The sequence below is a fragment of the Exserohilum turcica genome, assembly GCF_000359705.1.
Source record: "Exserohilum turcica Et28A unplaced genomic scaffold SETTUscaffold_21, whole genome shotgun sequence".
Lineage (NCBI taxonomy): Eukaryota > Fungi > Ascomycota > Dothideomycetes > Pleosporales > Pleosporaceae > Exserohilum > Exserohilum turcicum.
In genome coordinates, this window is record NW_007360037.1 from 552,870 (window position 1) to 570,508 (window position 17,639).

The window sequence follows — 17,639 nt, forward strand, 5'->3', positions numbered from 1 at the left end:
TCCCTCCTCTCTCTCTCTCTCTCTCTTTCTATCTCTCCATCTCTCCCGTCCATGGCCCGCGATACCCCCTCGAGTCCCTAACCCGCTCCCCCCCCCCTCGCCCGCTCGCTCGCTTGCCCGCCCGCTGTCGCTACAGAAAGCCCAACCCAGAAGCAGAGCCGCCCGGGAAATTTAGCGAGCCTCAGCCAGCGCCAGCGCCAGCTCCGCCTGCCCTGCCCGCCCCAACCCAGACCGCCCTCGCAGCATTCACATACACATACACATACACAACACGCACACGTACACATCCACGGCCGCTGCACCCAGCTTCGCTGCTCTCCCCAGACGGCAGCCGCGCCCTCTTCCCAACGGTGCCACGCACGCTTTTAGATGCGACGGCGCTCGTCTGCCGACCCCAGCCAAGAGCTCCTCGACGCCCACTCCACCGCCGCCGCCCATTCGTCCGCCCCATCTTCGGAACATGACGATAACCTCGACGCCCACTCCGAGCCATTGCAACTAAAGGCCCCCGTCCGTGTCGACAGCAAGGCGGGCGACCACGAAGCCTACCGCCCCGGACACGCCGCTTCCCCACGCACGCCGCTGCACCTTCGCATGGCGCACCGCGAAGCAAATGGCCACATGGTGCCGCTGGCCAAGGACATCATGCCTCCGAGCCCCGCCAACACGCACAACAGCAAGTGGCGCCAGCGCCTGCGCAATCCCTGGGCCTGCTCGCTCGCCACCCTCTTGACCACGCTGGCTGCCATGGCCGCCATGGCCCTCATGGCCCAGTCCTTCCTCACCCGCCAGCAAGACGTCAAGGGCTGCGGCATGTCGTATATGCGCCCCACGTACTCGCGCTTCAGCCAATTCGACACAGAACACACGCGATTTGCAACAAAATACTCGCTGTATCTGTATCGGGAAGGTAGCTTGGACGAAGATACCAGGGCACGTCACGTCACCTGCTCTCCCCCCTCCAACGTCAAGCCGTGCTGACAAATACCAGGTCAAGGGCGTCCCCGTCCTCTTTATCCCTGGAAATGCAGGCAGCTACAAGCAAGTGCGCTCTCTCGCTGCCGAGGCTGCCTACCACTACCACAACAATGTGCAGCACGATGTGGATGCCGGCAAGGCGGGCAAGCGTCCGCTGGACTTCTTCTCCGTCGACTTCAACGAGGACATTACCGCATTCCACGGCCAAACCCTGCTGGACCAGGCCGAATATCTCAACGATGCCATAACCTACATCTTGTCGCTCTACCACACCCCGGGCAAATTTCTTCGCGACTCGTCGCTGCCAGACCCTACGTCAGTCATCATTGTCGGACATTCCATGGGCGGCATTGTCGCCCGCACCATGCTCACCATGCCCAATTACCAGGCCAATTCAATCAACACCATCATTACGCTCGCCGCACCCCATGCTCGCCCCCCGGTGTCGTTTGACGGGGATATCGTCCGTACCTACCAGGGTGTCAACGACTACTGGCGACGCGCGTACTCGCAAAAGTGGGCCATTGACAACCCCCTCTGGCACGTAACGCTCATTTCCATTGCCGGGGGCAGTCTGGACACGATGATTTCGTCCGACTACACGAGCATCGCCTCGTTGGTCCCCGAGACACACGGCTTTACCGTCTTCTCAACCTCGATGCCCAATGTCTGGACCGGCATTGATCACTTGGCCATCACCTGGTGTGATCAGCACAGAAAGGCTGTCGTGCGCGCCCTGTACGACGTCATCGATGTGTCTCGCGCGACGCAAACTGTACCACGTGCCGAGCGAATGCGCGGTTTCAAAAAATGGTTTCTGACAGGCCTCGAGGACGCGGCCGAAAAGACGTTGCCACATGAGGAAGCCAAGACGCTGCTCACGCTCGAGGCAAATAGTGCTATTGTCTCGGAAGGCGAGCGACTGGTGCTGCGTAGCCTGGGGAAATCAAAACGCCGGCCCAACGCACACCTGATGCCCGTGCCGCCTCAAGCACAGGGCAAAAAGTTCACGTTGCTCACAAATGAACAGCTCGACCAACCGGGCAGTCACGGCATCCTCGAGGTGCTGTTTTGCAGCGTCTTTCCCTCGCAGCCAGGACAGTCGACGACGCTCTTCTCCATGAACATGGACCTTTCGGGCGACAGCTCGGGCGCTACTCGCCTTGCTTGCAAGAACGCTGCATCGGATGTAATTACTCTTCCGGCATCGACTCGCTACTCGACACAGCCGTTTGAGACGGAGCGCCCGTTTTCCTACCTCCAATACGACATGGAACATCTTGCCGAACACCAGTTTGTGGCCGTCATCGACAAAGCTGGCGAGCAGAGCTCCGGCTGGGTAGTGGCTGAATTCAGCTCTGCTTTTGATTCTCAAATCCATGTCGACATGGGCCTGCAGCGCCTGCTGACGACTGGCCTTTCGCTTCGCCTTCCGTCAAATCGCCCTCTCATGACCGATATCAAAGTTCCCGCGTTGCATTCTGCTCTCTTGGCCTACAACATGCATATCGGCAAGCAATCATGCGATTCTGGAGAGCTCTTCGCTCCGCTGCTCCGTCAGTACGTTACTGATGTCCACGAGAGTCGATTCTCCGTCAACGTAAGGGACGCTGAAATCAGCCTGCATGGAGTCGCGCCCTATATGCCGCCTGCGCTTCATGTCAAGCAACCCCAGAACGGTCTATCTTTGCAGATCTGGTCTGACCCTACGTGTGACAGCAGCATCCAAATCACGCTCAAAGTCGACTTTCTGGGCAGTCTGGGCAAGCTATGGATGCGTTACCGCATTGTTTTTGCCGCTTTTCCGATCCTCGTTGTAGCCCTGGTTCTGCGCCAACAATTCCGAACGTACGACAGAGATGGCGTCTTTACGAGCTTCTCCCAAGGACTCAATGAGTGCTTGACGACTTCGCTTCCGCTCGCCCTGTCTGCGCTTACCTTTTTGTCGATTGCGCTGGCCACTGCCCAGTACCAGTCGAAGAAATGGTTCCTCGGCAGCAAGTCTGCCAACATGACGCTCTTTGATGACGCCAACAATGAGCTTCTGCTTGGTTCCGACGATACCTTTTTTTGGTTTCTCGTTCCTCTATTTGGCCTAATGTGTATTGGCGTTTGTGTTGCTGTCAACTATGTTGCCATGCTGCTTGAAGTCATCTTTGCATCCATCTACTCCATGGTCCTAACGGCCAGGCTGCGAAAAGACGATGGCAAGAGAACACCAGCAGCTTTTGCAGTAACTTCAAACCGACAGCGTGTCATTACGACATGCATTCTGTTGTCGCTCGTTTCGACATTTATCCCTTACCACTTTGCCTACGTTGTGCTCTGTCTCGTCCAGCTTGCAACCAGCGTTCGCGCTCTCCGCCTAGCAAAGGAGTCTGGTATCGACTCCAACTACAACTTTTACAACTACGCACACTCAATATTTATCCTAATGCTCTGGATCCTGCCAATCAACCTCCCGGTCTTGGTAGTCTGGATACGAAATCTTGCTGTTCATTGGCTGACACCCTTTTCGTCTCACCACAACATCCTCTCCATCATGCCGTTTATCCTACTGGTGGAGACGCTGAGCACCGGACGCATGGTACCTCGCGCCGAGTTCCGCGCCTCCTTTTTTACAAACATGTTGCTTTTTTCGATTGGCGCCTACGCCGCCATCTACGGCGTTACGTATGCCTATGTATTGCACCATCTGGCAAACATACTGTGTGCATGGCTCGTAGCCATACATTTTGACCCGTCGACGTGGCCGCAAAAACGAACAAGCAGCACCAACGCAATAGTAGAAAGCAGCAGGAGTCCAGACAGCAAGACGAAGAAACGACCATGACGCACCCCCCACAAGCGAGTATAGAAATAGTAATATCAAAATTTTTCTTCTTTTCCTCCTCTTCTTCTTCTTTTTTTTTAATACAAGTTCTCTTCTACCACGCAAACAACAAGCTTTGTTTCACCCTTTGTATGTAGTAAACGCGCCAGTCGCGTTGTGGTGCTCTTTTTTTTCACACTTTTACTTTATCATACCTATATCCTCTTCTTCTGTTTCTTCATTGCATATACTGTCCTTTCCAATACTTGAATACCCCCAAATGCGCATTTTTGTTTTTCTTGGTCTAGTTTCTTCTATCTCTCTCTCTCTCTCTCTCTCTATATATATATATAACGTGGTTCACAAGTGAGTCGCTAACCCAAGCGAGTCGCTAACGCCCCACCACTACATCTACATCAACACGTTATCACAGTTTTTTATCACAGTCAATAAACTATTGCAATATACCAAATTAATTGTTAGAATCGCTACTATCACTTGCACTATCTATCTCAACTACGCAGGTACGAGCGTTGTGTCCAGTCTGCTTGCAACGCCCGCACCGCCGCTCTCCTCGCACCCTCTTCGACGCACTCTCACCATCACCACGACTGCTACCCGCCTGTTCAGCTAATACTTCTTGTACTTCGCCTACAGTAAGAGTCTCTTCTGTCCGTACGTATCGCCGCTTGCGGCTCTTACGCTTATTTGACTCGTTAAGAGCCGCTCGAAGCGTACCCATTTCCTCCATCATAAGCGTCATTTTATGTGCCATTTGCTGGGCCCCCTTACTTAGCTGCGCGATCTGCTTAGTAAGTGAATTGGCAGAAGACCCACGGCGTTTTCTCACGCTCTCTTGAATAAGACCAATTTGAGACTCAACTTCGCGCGCGTTGCGTGGTGTCTGCGCCTGCCAGGCGGCTACCTGTTGCGGTGATTGTATAGGTGTCTGCACCACCACATCAAGCTTAGATAGCACAGCCTGTGGGTCGTGTGGGACTAGACTAGCGCCTCTAAAGCTAGCTTGGATATTCTCCTTCGTGATAGACTGCTCAAAAGCAGTCTTAAAGGCTAATAGGAAGGTCTCTTTGCTGATATAGTGGGTGCGGTTGCGTGCCAAGCCTGAAATAGCGTCGCCATACTTGCGCTTTAACGGCGAGAAGCAGGCGACGTCAAGGGGCTGCAATAGGTGAGACGAGTGCGCAGGCATGCAGAGAAGCACAATATTCTTCTCCTTGCAAAGATCTTAGAAATCGACAGAGTAGTGGCTCTTATAGCTATCGATAATGAGCAGTCGATACCTACCTACAGTAGAGCTCTTTGTATGGGTATTAAAGTGCTCTAACTAGGCAAGACTAAGCTAATTATTCGTCTAGCTATTAGGACTGACTTTAAGAACCTAGTTGGCAGGCAAATCCTTAAACTAGACGTTGATAAGCACCTTGCCCGCAAAGATAACGAAAGGTAGTATTTAGCGACCCAACGCGCCCACGCCTTAGATTACAGTAACCCACTCACGGTTGCCTGGCTGTATCCGCTTCTTTTTTCTATATCCTTCTAATGCTGTGATAACTAACTGTGATAAAATCTTGCCTATCATAAAGCCAGTTTCGTCAAAGTTGTAGATATCATCGTCCACAATACCCCACTTCTGCTTTGTCGCCTGGACTAAGTCAAACCAGCGCTGGATAGCCACTGGATCCTCGCAGGCGGCTCGCTGGTGATCATAGGGACGGCTCTAGCGCGTACGGAGCTTAGGAGTCCGCTTAACAAAGTTGTTAACCTAGTTCTTGCTAATAGGGTTGCCACCACGCTCCTCTAATAGTTTATTAGCTATTACTTGAACGTTAAGCTTTGTAGGCGCAAATCCTTACAGAGACTCTTTAAGAATACGCTTAACTATAGCCTCCTCTTCTAGCTTATCTAGACGCTTCAATTTTGGCTCACAGTCGCGTTAAGGGCGCTTTCTAGCGCGTTGATTAGATAGAGTTCTTTGTGGGACGTTGTAGATAGTAGTAGCACGGTTTACACTCTAAACACGTTGCGACTAGACGTTAAAAAGAGCAAGTTAAAGATTAGATTTAGAATATATTAATAGACGGTTGCGTTGTTAAGACATCACGCGTTATAGTGATGAAGTTAATGGGCTAGTGGGGCGTTAGCGACTCGCTTGGGTTAGCGACTCACTTGTGAACCACGTTATATTTATCTTAGATAAGCACCAATGTCCTTTCCATTGGCCCAGTCTTGATTACGACCATTTATTACAAAGCGAACTTGGCTGTTTTTTTTTCTTTCTTTCTTTCTTTCTTTCTTCTTCTTCTAGCCAATTCAAATCACGCTTTTTAGCTTTGCAATTGCTGGTATTCGCGTGAGCGTTTTGTGTCTGTGTGTGTGTGTGTGTGTGTGTTGGTTCTAGCTGGATTTACCGTTTATATAGTTGTTCCGAGAGAATAACAAGCGCAGTTCTGTATAGATTAAAAACTCAGTTAATACATACCGTATTTGAGAGATATGGATAGGAAAATGAAAAAAAAATTCCATGATGGACTCGTGTACTGTAGACTTTTCATGATAAACTCGCTTGTGTTGTACCACTATACTACATATCTATGTACATATGTACACTGCTGAGTTTCCAAAGTACACAGTAATTAATGATTAATGATTAATGATCAATGAGACTAAGTAGTACGTTTGGACTACCTTTTGCTCACTCACTCACTCACTCACTCACTCACTCGCTTCCATGCCGGTGGTGGTTATTCTTGAACTTTCAGACTTTTGATTACACACACAGACGCAAGATTTTAGAAGAAGGGGCAAGAAGAAAAGTGGCCAAGTACGGATAGATATGTCGAGGAGGATGATTCCATGTACAAAAAAAGAGATATTCTCAGCGCCTAAAAAAAAGCAACAGTAATTTTTCCTTACTCATCTACATCCGCACACACACACACACACACTGTCCCTCCGCATTTCATATAAATCAAAGTTACAAACATCTACTTACTTCCTCCTCTTGCCGCCCCCACCATCATCTTGTCCAGACTGCCTCGCCCTCTTCTTGCCTTCGCGCGCCCAATACTCATTGCGCTCCCTCTTCTCCCTCTCCTCCCTCTTCTCGGCATTCTCCTCGACCTTTCTGCGATACGGATCTTTGCGCTCGTCCTGCTTCTTCTTGCGCCTCTCGACTTTATCGTTTCTGATGGCAATGACCTGGTCCATGAGTCGTCTGGCCTTCTTCTCCTCACCACCGAGCACCACGGCGCGTTTTTGCAGGTACGTCTGGCTCTTTTGGGGCTTGGTGACTGCGGCTTGGGATTTGAAGGGGAGGTCGGCGGCGAGCTTGCGGGGCACGCGGAGGGGATTGAAGACGCGGGTTTGACGCTCGACGGGGCGGTAGGCGCTGTTCTTTTCAGAGGGCGTGGAGAGACCTTGCTCGTGGCGGACGGCGCCCGTGAGACGCATGCCTTGCCACGAGGTGGATTCGCCGGGCTGGTCGGTGCCGGCGGGACAGAGGAGGTTGGTGACGGTATTGTAGAAGCGGTGGGGTTTAATGGGGTACCAGGCTCGGAGGAAGACAATGTCACTCATGAGGATCTTGTCTTCAAAAGTAGCACGGAAGTTGCCCTCGGGTTTGCTGAGAGCGCGTTTGATTTGTCCGCGCACACCAGAGACGGTGCGTATGCTTGCGCCTTCGAACTTTGCAATCTCAAGAGCCGACTTGAACATGTCTTTGACAAAGGCCGTGTTTTTGAAAATCTTGTAAGGATGTCCTGTGAGCTTGAGCTTCTTTACGATTTCGGTACTTTCGTCGACGTTGAGGACTACGCCTGTGGCAGCAATGCGGAACCCGGCCGTCTTGTTGGACAGGCTTTGGACGCAGACGAAGCCCGTGTTGGGAGCGACGAGGGGGCCGTAGAATGTACCGAAGCAGTGCATGTGCTCGGGCGTATACTTGAGCATGCGGTTTCTCGTCCGCGAGTCCGAGATGCTGTAGATGGGCGTAGTCTGGAACCGTCGCCAACCCAGCGAGAAGATTAGGGGGTCGTTGGTCTTGAGAATCTTCTTGTGCCATCGGTGTCGCTTGATGCGTATCTGCACGTATCCAAAGCGCTCTTCGGTAGGCGTGAGACCTCCAATCAAGACCGGGAAGCGCGGGTTAAAGTGCATTGAGAATTCGCAGGGGACGTTCTCAAGCACAATACGCGCGTACGTGCCTGCTCTGTGGCCCTCAACACGAACGCGGGAAGATTCGTCTAGCTGGTCGAACTCGGCGCGGTTGATGTCAAGTTGCTTCTGAATCATGGCCTTTTGAGCATCGTACCAGTCGTCCTCGCCAAACTCTTCGTCATCCCCGCCTTCTTTCCGGCCGTCAGTCTTGTCGTTCATGAAGCCCTCTCTGTCCTCCTCTTCAAACCGGAGTTTGAGCTCTTCTTTCCGCCGTGCGTTCTTTTCACGCTCTGCTTCGATCGAATTGGCCTGGGCCTCGGCTTCGGTCTTTTCAGTCTCGCCTCCGTGCTTTTCGCCAGTCTCCAAGTCTTCAAACTCTCCGTCGCCCTCATCGTCTTCATCAAAGCCCTCAAAGTCGTCGCCATCTTCGTCGCCATCGCCACCCTTGCCGTTCATGTGACCTGTAGCAAAGCGACCCATGAGAGCCTCGACATTCTCCTCGTCTTCCCACTTTTCGGCGAGCTCGTCGTAATTAAATGTGGGTATGTATCGGTCCTCGGTGTTGGCGGCGTCGTCTGCTTTCCGCTTGTTGAAGAAGCCATCTTCTTCGTCTTCATCTTCCTCAATATCCTCCTCCTTCTCTTCGCCTTTCCATTTCTCAATGACTTCTTGAGGTGCCAGATCCATGTTGTACATCATCTTCGCCAAATCAGAAATGCGGTACGCTCGCTTCTGCCCATGTAACCTCGCAGCGTTTTCCCGTAGATTGGCCTTCCACCGCGCACCGTCTTCGGCGTCGTCGTCTGACTCTTCCGAACCGAAATCACCATCTGCGAGGTCTTCGAGATCAGGCTCATCTCCGGATATTGAACCAAGGTCGGAGTCACTGTCTGCAAATGCTATGTCCTCTGCTACATCGCCGTTGGCTTCCTTGTCCTTACGCGCAACCTTGAACTTGCCGCTGGGAGGCCCGTTGGTATCCAGAAACCCGGTGTCGTCTTCGTCGTCATCCGCGTCGCTGTGGTCTCGCTGCAGCTCTTCGTCATCGCTATCGATGCCCTCCAGATCAGCGTCGTCAATGTCTTCAGCATCCGCTGCTCTAGCCATCCGCTGAGACTTTCGACCAGTGTCTGCAGCGTCGTCGTCGAGGTTCTTGTTGTCCACAACATCACCGTCCCTGAAGAGCCTAAAGTTGCCGTCGTCTTCACCGAGGAGTTTCCTCCCACCCTGAAGACCAATCATCATCTGCTCGCCCAGTCCCTTCTCAGAGTAATCGGCTTCCGGGTCGAATGTGGAAGTCTTGACATCAATGTAAACAGCATCCTTATCGACCAGCACACCACCAACGTCGGACATTGGCGCATACAAAATCTTCTGCTTCTCGCCAAGCCTGGTGCGCTTCTTCTTGCCCGAAACCTTCTCAGCCTGCTTTTCTGCAAAGGGTGTCGGACACGGGTCTGGCAGTGGCTCGGTCGAAGTGACGGTAAGATCGCCCACACCCGGTATATGCACTCGTGAGCCTCCAGCGGGGAAATTGGTGCCGCGCAGGTAACCGTAGAGCGCAATGGTGCGATCGCATTTCGGGTTCTGCTCGATATCGGTTGGGGGCGTGATATCCAAGAACCTATCTGCGAGACAGTACGGATGCGAGTTCCTCCAAATCAACGGTCTGGGGTTCTTCATGACGCTCAAAAACCTCGAGAGGTTCATGATCTCGCGGTCGGGGTATCGGCCATTGACGACACCGCTGAGGTAGAAGAGCTTGGCGCCCTGGTACAGCTCGCTCCAGAACCTGTGCTTGAGTCGCTTCTTCTGCAGCTTGAGGGTTTCTTGCTTCCTGAACAGGTCCAGATGCGTCAGGATGCCAAAGACGTTTCCGGGCATACCGCTTGCGCTCAGGACGTTGAGAAACTCCATTGTCTCCATCTCGAAGCCGTAGTTGCCGTCAATCATCAGCAGACATATATCCACGACCTTTGCGATGTCGATCATGCTGGCGAGCGAGTCGGCGGGACATTCTATAAATGTCAGGCGTCGGCGCTTCGAGGTAACGACTGTGAGGGGGCCGGTGGGGGTGGAGAGCGTCTGCTTGGTGTATCGTCTGATTAAGCTCTTGATGAGGGTGGTTTTTCCGACTCCCGGAGGACCAACGACACCGACGATGATTGGGGGAGCCTCTTCGGGAATGCGGTCGACGAGTGGGACATGGAGGCGCTTTTCTTTGACCTGGAGGGTGTTAGATATGAAGCGCGCATAATTTTTTCATGCCGCATACTTCTGTAGAGCGCGCAGCCTGCTTTTTCAACCGGCCAGGCGCGGCGAATGCAAAGGCCTTGGGGTTCCTCTCTGCAGTATGGGGCTTCTTCTCTTTCTTGGGCCGATGGGGCCGATTGCTCTGCTGGTCGGCCATGTTCGCAGAAGCTCGGGCTGCTGCAATGGACAAGGCTACAGGATGGCGGCGCAGGGCAAGGGGAGCAGCATGTGCATGTGTCGCGCGCAGCCCGTGGAGTGGCAGCGGCAATGCTTTCGCGATCCCAACTTTTTCGGCGCTAAGGACAGGCGCTCGGGCCGGCGACAGGGATGCGCTTATCGATAAGACATGCGGCCGGGAAGGTGGGGCAATGGCCACGCCGAGCTGGAGCTGAGCATGGAGGGGCGAATGCGTCTGGACAGCGCACGTCATCGTCCAGACAGGCGCATATCCAAGGCTCACGACTGGTGTGGTGGCAGGGGGACAAGGGGGGCCGGTGGGGGTGGGGTGCGTGTGATAGCAGTACCCTACTCTGATTCACTGCTCTTGGTCTTGCTGCCCAGTTGCGCCATTATATAAAGTTGCTGATACGCCTTTCTCTCTGTGCCTGCTACATCATTCTACCTACCAACTACAGCTACAACTACAACTACAGCTACAAACAAGAACAAGACGCTCAAAATGGCTCAGTTCAACGTGAGTACCCTCAGCCCCTCTTCCCAAGCCGGGCCCCGTATGCTGACAATGCTGTTTGCAAAGATTACACTCAAGAAGGACGCTCCCCAGGAGGAGCTCGAGGCGGCCAAGAAGAAGGTGACGGACCAGGGCGGCAAGATTGTCAGCGAGTTCTCGCTCATCAAGGGCTTCACGTACGTAGTGCTGCCGTGTACCAAGCCCCCATAGGGCTGTGTAGCATGAGCATCAGTACGCTGACAAGGCCAACAGCGCCGAGATTCCCGACGACGCCGTCACGACCCTCGAGTCCAACGAGCACGTCACCGTCGAAAAGGACGCCGAGGTCCGTACGCAATAGAGCCCGTCATACACATGCGGTGCTGATGGCATGACAAAGATCCAGATGTGACGGTGCGGCGCAGGACATGCATCACGGGCATAATGCACGACCACATGGCTTGTACCAAGTATATAGTAATAATCATCGACATGTACACATGAACACTGGTGCATGCCATGTGACGCCTCTTTGTCTATCGCCGCAGGTTCTTGGCGCTTCTCCTGGCCAGTTGCACACTGTCTACTCTTCCCACTCCCCGCAGGCTGAGATAGACATCTGTGCCCCACCCCCAGAGACTCTGCACTGCGATGCCGCCCCCGAAATACTCGGCATAGGCTCTTCCCAGCGGCAGCCCGTATCCCAGCCCCGCTAGCGTGTTGACCCCGTCGCCCCCAGCGCCCGAGAATGCATTCAACGCGTCCATGCCGTTGGCCGAGTGGTTTCCCGACCCGCCAGCCAGCGTAGACGAGGCCTGAGCGTCGTTGAACGTGGTGAAGCTGTAGTCCCAGATGTGCTCTAGGTTCTCGGGCGATATGCCGCCGCCACGGTCGCGGATGCGTATCGTCACGCCCGGCGTGCTGTGCTTGAGGGGCAGGATATCCGAAGCTGGAGGCGGCGAGCTTGGAGACGTATTGCCGGCAAAACGCTGCGATGCCTTGTCGACGTTTCCCTGGTCGTCGTTATCAATCTTCTTGTTGCGCATGCTTTCTGAGCTGGCGTCTTGGTCTTCTGGCAGCAGCTCGGGCAGGGGGGCAATGGTGACTTCGATGGGCTCGCGCTGCATGCCGCTTTCGACGGTTGCGCGGAACGCATTCTTGAGAAGCTCGGTGATGATGTACTCGAGGTGCACAGGCACGTGGGCAAACTCGTAGTCGGGCTCGCCGTTGATGACGACAGTCGGGCGCACGCCGTACTTGAGCTCACAAATCTCGCCCACGACGTTGGCACAGTGATCGACGATGCGCGCAGGCTTGAGGCGCGTATCAATGACGCCAATGAAGCCCGGGCTGTCGTCTGCATCGTGCATCATCTCCGCGTGCGGCTGGCTGGAAAAGTGCAGCGACAGATGCTGCTCGGCAATCAGCCGCGTGCCTATCCTGGCGCGCAGGTGCTCGTCGAGGAAGCGCGTCACCTGCTTGGGGCTGATGTACTTTCGCGCCTCGAGAAAGCCGCGGGCCAGGATGCTGATGGTGTTGGCGTGTGTCTGCACCAGGTCGGCCATGACCTCGGTGAACTTGACCTCGTCCTCGAGCGTCGTGATTTCCTGCTCGGCCCATGGCAGCAGCGTCGACAGGCTGTGGATGTAGTTGGAGTGGATCTTGGAGACATGGGGATTCGACACGACAATAAAGGGGAGGTTGCGGAGCGACTGGATGCGGTGCGCGAGGCGGGCGGGCAGGATGGAGAGTGTGAAGTTGGCCGAAGTGAGCAGCTGTTCGGTCGTGAGAGGCGGCCTTCCGTGTCTGTTGGACATGCGACACCCGTTAGCCAGTCTTTTGCGCGCCCACAATGCACACCTACTTTACCAGATCAGCGAGCGTCAGCGGGTGCAGCGGCAGGCTCGCCAGATGCGAAATGTCCTGGTCCGTCACCGTCTTGGTGTGCAGCTTGCTATGGCGCGGCCTTTGAGCAAACAGGGCGCCGCTGCATCTGCGTGCTGTGCGCGGGCAGCACAGGCGTATGACTTGGGATTGAATAATCAGAGGCCGCTGTACCTGCGCCATGCTTGCCACTGCAGCGAGAAAAAAGGAGAGAAAAAAGAATTGAATGCGATCGTGATGTCGTGGATGAGGCCAGTGGGCCTATGGCTCGGCGGCAGAAATACGAAGGCGTCGCTGGCGGGGACGATGCTATGCGAGTCGAGTCAAGGCATCGAGAGAGAGAAACAATAATGGTCACGGCTGTGAACAAGGACTGGCCTGGCCATGTATTATACCGAGTGCCATGGCATTCATCGCAGTCAAGTCGGAGGAAGCTTCACCAAGCTCGAGCGCCAGGATGCGCCTGATGTCATTCGTCCACGGCGCCGAACACGCTGCGTCGGCGGCAATGATTGGCTGCCGCCAACCGAACCATTCCTTCATTTCCATCTCCCCGACGCCATGCCATGCCTTTTCCCATTCACGCACTGTTCTCGAGCCGCCTTTGCACGTTCGCCAGTGGGAGACAGTTCGGAACACCAAGAGCACAACTCCACGTGTCCCCTGCTGCCAATCCCAAGCGTCGGGCAGCATGCACACGCTGTGTACCGAGCGAGGCGAGCTTCTTGCACTTGTACCTGTTTCTGGAATACAAGACAACGCTGTCAAAGTGCTGTCTAGCCCTTGTTCCTTCATACTCATTACTCATATCTGTACTAATTTTATACATGTCCAGGGTATCGTTCCCATGCCCGTCACCGGATATCGAATACATATACACATTATAAGCGTTTCCGTCACGCGTCAACAGCCTCACACCTCAAAGCCAGTAAGGCTGTTCCTCACCGCAATGTTCCCGTCAATTGGCCGGCTGTTCCTTTTGTTGCTCCCAGCCTGCTCCGTCGCTACGGCCCGGCCCGGTCGCTCCGACTCTGGCCTGGGCGGAGGAAACAAGTCCTGCGTCGTGACATTCGCAGTCTTGGGCCTCGACGTGATGCGAGGTCCGGGAGAGAGCGAACGATTAAACGCGCCCGAAGAAGGCCGCTGCTCGCCACCCATGCGCCCACGGCTGGCAGACTCGCCATTCTGTGCCGATGTAGGAGTATAGTTTCCCGTTTTGGGAGTGTAAAAACCGCCCTCTTCCGACTTGGCCCCACTCCGTGGCGAGACGAGCGCGTTTTCATTTGAACTTGGCCCAGAAAAGCTGCCGTCCTTTTTCAGGTTGTACGGCGTGCTAATGCTCCTGTCCTCAGTTCCCTGGAGCTCGTCTGTTCTCCTTGAGAGAGTCCTTGCACCAGCCACATCTACAGCTGGAGCAGCCTTCTTTTGGTCGAACCCAAACCTCTCCATCGTGTTATTCCTCGGGTCCCCGAAGACACTAGGGTCCAACGTGGGGGCCACTCCCTTCTTCTCTTTATCAGCAATCCGCTGCTCTAGCCACGTTCTGATACCAACCAGTGCTGTAGCGCTGATTTGGACCATGAGCAAGAAGCTCATAAGCCCAGCCACCACAGCCGAATTCAGCACGGCATCCACAGCACACAGCGAGAAGGAACGCAGTGTCTCAAATCCCCGGATTAAACACAACTGACCCAAGATGATGATGATCTGGATCAACGCACTGCTGATGAAATAGACACGCTGTGGTGACCGCGCCAGTCCAATGGGGCCTTTGAAGCCCACGAATGCAGAGGGGGCCGGGTGCGGCATGCTAGTGCGCAGCCGCACGATTGACAAGCCTACTGCAGGCACGATAATAATCAGAGCAACCAAGCCGAGGATCTGGTTGTATGAGTTAGTCACAGTCGTCGCCCAGACTCGCGAGCGGTGAACTTACGGCATGGAGGTCTCTGAAATGACGGACATTGCCTATGCCCACTATGCCCAAGACAATGCCAACAATAGAAAACAAGGCAAAGGCAAGCAGGAACCCCATGCGCCAGTTCCTGTTCCTGGCTTCATCGACTGGGTAGCCGACGAGGTTCGAGAAGCGCCAGACCACACCCCAGATGAGATATAGTGGCAGGAAAAGGAAAAATGCAAGCGTTACAAACAGTACTAGCACACCATGTCAGTTGCCATCTTGCAGTCAGGCAGCGCCTTGGGTAACTAAGCTTACCATGCAGTGCAGTAAGTACTACAAACACCTTCAATTCCTGTCCATTGACCTTTACATCCTGATCCTGCAGCACAATTTCAAACGTATTGCCATTCAAGGTAATATTGACCGGTCCTTTGGGTAGAGCTTGCAAAACCTGTGGATCAAGCGGGGGTCCGTTGGCGCCCCCAGCTAATGAGAAAATGCTCATATCTGGCTTCAGATTGGACCGGACACCCAAGAACACAGAGGCAAGACCACCGATGCCCTGACAATTAAGAACATCAACAGCCTTTTGGCCGCCTGCCTGTGCTGTGGCTGCGTCAATTGCTAACGGTGCTTCGACGCTACCCGTCTGTTGAGTCTGACGGGTGTAGAGAGGACTGAGTTTGTCTGGGAACCGTCAGTACATGGAGAGCAATGTTGTCGAGCATACAAACGCACCTACGCTGACCCCCTCGTGTCCACTGCTGATGCTACGCTTTCGTCCCAATGCAGCGTTCTTCGACGTTTGGGATCCTGATGTGAGGTTTTTGACAATGTTTGCAACAAGTAAAGTTCCTTTTCCGGTAATCCCACGTCCAAGACCAACAGCGGCCCCGTTGACCGAGTCGTTGAACGTTATCGCGCCCAGAACGGGTAGGTCGTCGATCGCATTGGCCGGGATATCGCCGCTGACGAGGTTCTTGAATCCTCCAACCGAGGATATGGCGCTGACAACACCCTCGATTGCGCCTCTACCGAAGCCTTCTGCTGCCTGGGCCGCCTCAAAGTTTAGGCGGAACATTGGGTTCTTGCCCTTCGCAATCATCTTAACGTCATCAATGACTGAGCTGTTCAAAAGGAAGTTTGTCAGAAGGTTCTGCGTGAAGGCTTCCGCAGCCGTGGCTACCTGCACCCCGTTGGTACCGTTGGCAGTACCGTCACCGGCAATCGTCGCCTTGCTACCCACTGGCCTGAAATTCAAACCGACAGCGGCCCAAAGTCCTATACCGGCACCTACTCCTGACGCGATAGGGGCGAGCATGGATTTGATATCAAACGAACCTGCAAGAGAAGCGCCGCCGAACAAGTTGTTGGCCAGTGAGAAGTTGCTGCCTGCGAGGAACGACTGGCTGGCCCCCTCGGTGAACAACTCTACCGCCTGGCTGATGTCGGGACCGCCAGATTTATCGTCTGTAGCCCGTCGGTTGCGCCCTTGAGTGTTGTTGCCGTTGGAGTCGGTTTTGGTTGCCCCCAGACCCAATCCGTTCTTCACGCCTTTGCCTAAGCCTACTCCGGCAGCCGATGCAATTTCAGGAAGTTTTTGCATCAGACCCGAGCCGGCAGCGCTGCTAGTCAAGCTCTGCAGCATGTCTTTCAGATTGGCAACTAATGGTGTCGTGATTCCCAGACCAATGTTGCCTGCTATGTCCTCAATGGTGGCATTCTGGGCCGGCTTAAACTGCTCTTGCGTTAACCCCAGGCCTGCTGCAGTCGCGTTGCCGATTCCAGATGCTAGAGCGAAGGCTGCCGGGCCGATATTTGGGAGTTGAGCGTTTCCAAGCTTGACAGTAGGCAAAATTTGTGACAAAAGCCCGTCACCCAGGTTCTGGGCAACAAGATTCAAGCCAGTCGGAGCAGCATTAAATGAGGTGGCAATGCGGGAAGCTATTGCGCTGGCCTGCTGCGGACTGGTTAGGTTGAGGCCAGTACTTGCACCCATACTATCGCCTGTTAGTGTAGCCAGCTAATATGCGGAAGTACATACCCAAGACCGATACCCAAGAACAGAGCAGGCGTGCCCAGTGCTCCAACCAAATTGTTTCCTAGACCCGATAGAACACCCTGGATCCCACCAGTGACATTCAGCTTGCTGCTCAAAGCGCTGCCAATGCCCTTACCAATGTCTTCAATGAGGCCTCGCTTGCCTTCTGTCTCTACTTGCTTGTTGCGAAAGTGTTCGACTCCACTCGTCAGGTTCCCCCCAAAGGACCGCAGATTTTCCCATCCATATCTGTCCCCAAGATCTGTCGACGAGAGTGCAACCGCCGTGGTCAGCGACAACAGCGCCTCGTGTAGTTGCCGATCCTGGTTGAGCGCATCGATGGTTTGCGTGGAAAAGATTGCCGTGATGCTTTCGGGATAGTCATCGTCGTGGATCCTGGGATTCAGTTCACTGAACCAGAATCCTGAAAAGACGCATGATACGAAGAAGATGGCGGTAATGGTCAGCAGGCACCAGGCTGGCCTTTCGACAGCCGAGGCAAACATTATTAAAAGTGAGTATTTTGGGATCCCAAGGATATGTGTAGAAGAGGTAGGAAGCCTGATGGAGTCGGTGCAGATACGTCTCTACACCAGTCATAGAACTCAGGAAGCATACACTCTGTAGTTGCCTGCCCGTCGCTATACACTGATATATGCACAAGAAGTTGGACATGGTAGTGCTGGTGTCCAGGATGGCAATGTGCCGAAACATTCTCGTCGTGAAACCAGAAACGCGCCAACTTCACCTCCAGCGTCGACTTGATATGTAGCACGTGGCATGCTGAAAACGTCGAAGACGCGGATTGGGCAGACGGACAGGTCACTGTAGCTCGAATACCCTTGCAGTCGACTGGCTGTGTTTGGCCGCAGGGAACACAGTGCTGTATGGGCCGCGCATGGTAAACGGAAAAAAAAGGCCG

General features: G+C 54.0%; 5 protein-coding genes across 5 annotated transcripts; 2 read left to right on the plus strand and 3 right to left on the minus strand.

The window, feature by feature from the left end:
- Window positions 1-645: 645 nt before the first annotated feature.
- Window positions 646-3,811, plus strand: SETTUDRAFT_110320 (uncharacterized protein; the record flags this gene model as incomplete). The annotated part of the gene is made up of 2 exons (XM_008028053.1): window positions 646-942; window positions 998-3,811. The coding sequence occupies 2 exons, from the start codon at window positions 646-648 to the stop codon at window positions 3,809-3,811; spliced, it is 3,111 nt and encodes a 1,036-aa protein (XP_008026244.1).
- A 2,988-nt stretch (window positions 3,812-6,799) lies between these two features.
- Window positions 6,800-10,376, minus strand: SETTUDRAFT_47616 (uncharacterized protein; the record flags this gene model as incomplete). The annotated part of the gene is made up of 2 exons (XM_008027938.1): window positions 6,800-10,192; window positions 10,242-10,376. 2 exons carry the CDS (start codon window positions 10,374-10,376, stop codon window positions 6,800-6,802), a joined length of 3,528 nt encoding a protein of 1,175 aa, XP_008026129.1.
- A 585-nt stretch (window positions 10,377-10,961) lies between these two features.
- On the plus strand, window positions 10,962-11,250 carry SETTUDRAFT_110082 (uncharacterized protein; the record flags this gene model as incomplete). Its single annotated transcript, XM_008028054.1, has 2 exons — window positions 10,962-11,086; window positions 11,163-11,250. 2 exons carry the CDS (start codon window positions 10,962-10,964, stop codon window positions 11,248-11,250), a joined length of 213 nt encoding a protein of 70 aa, XP_008026245.1.
- A 175-nt stretch (window positions 11,251-11,425) lies between these two features.
- Window positions 11,426-12,956, minus strand: SETTUDRAFT_110380 (uncharacterized protein; the record flags this gene model as incomplete). The annotated part of the gene is made up of 2 exons (XM_008028055.1): window positions 11,426-12,695; window positions 12,754-12,956. 2 exons carry the CDS (start codon window positions 12,954-12,956, stop codon window positions 11,426-11,428), a joined length of 1,473 nt encoding a protein of 490 aa, XP_008026246.1.
- A 729-nt stretch (window positions 12,957-13,685) lies between these two features.
- SETTUDRAFT_39758 (uncharacterized protein) lies at window positions 13,686-17,223 on the minus strand (the record flags this gene model as incomplete). Its single annotated transcript, XM_008027929.1, has 5 exons — window positions 13,686-14,654; window positions 14,710-14,930; window positions 14,992-15,363; window positions 15,415-16,676; window positions 16,721-17,223. 5 exons carry the CDS (start codon window positions 17,221-17,223, stop codon window positions 13,686-13,688), a joined length of 3,327 nt encoding a protein of 1,108 aa, XP_008026120.1.
- Window positions 17,224-17,639: the final 416 nt, after the last annotated feature.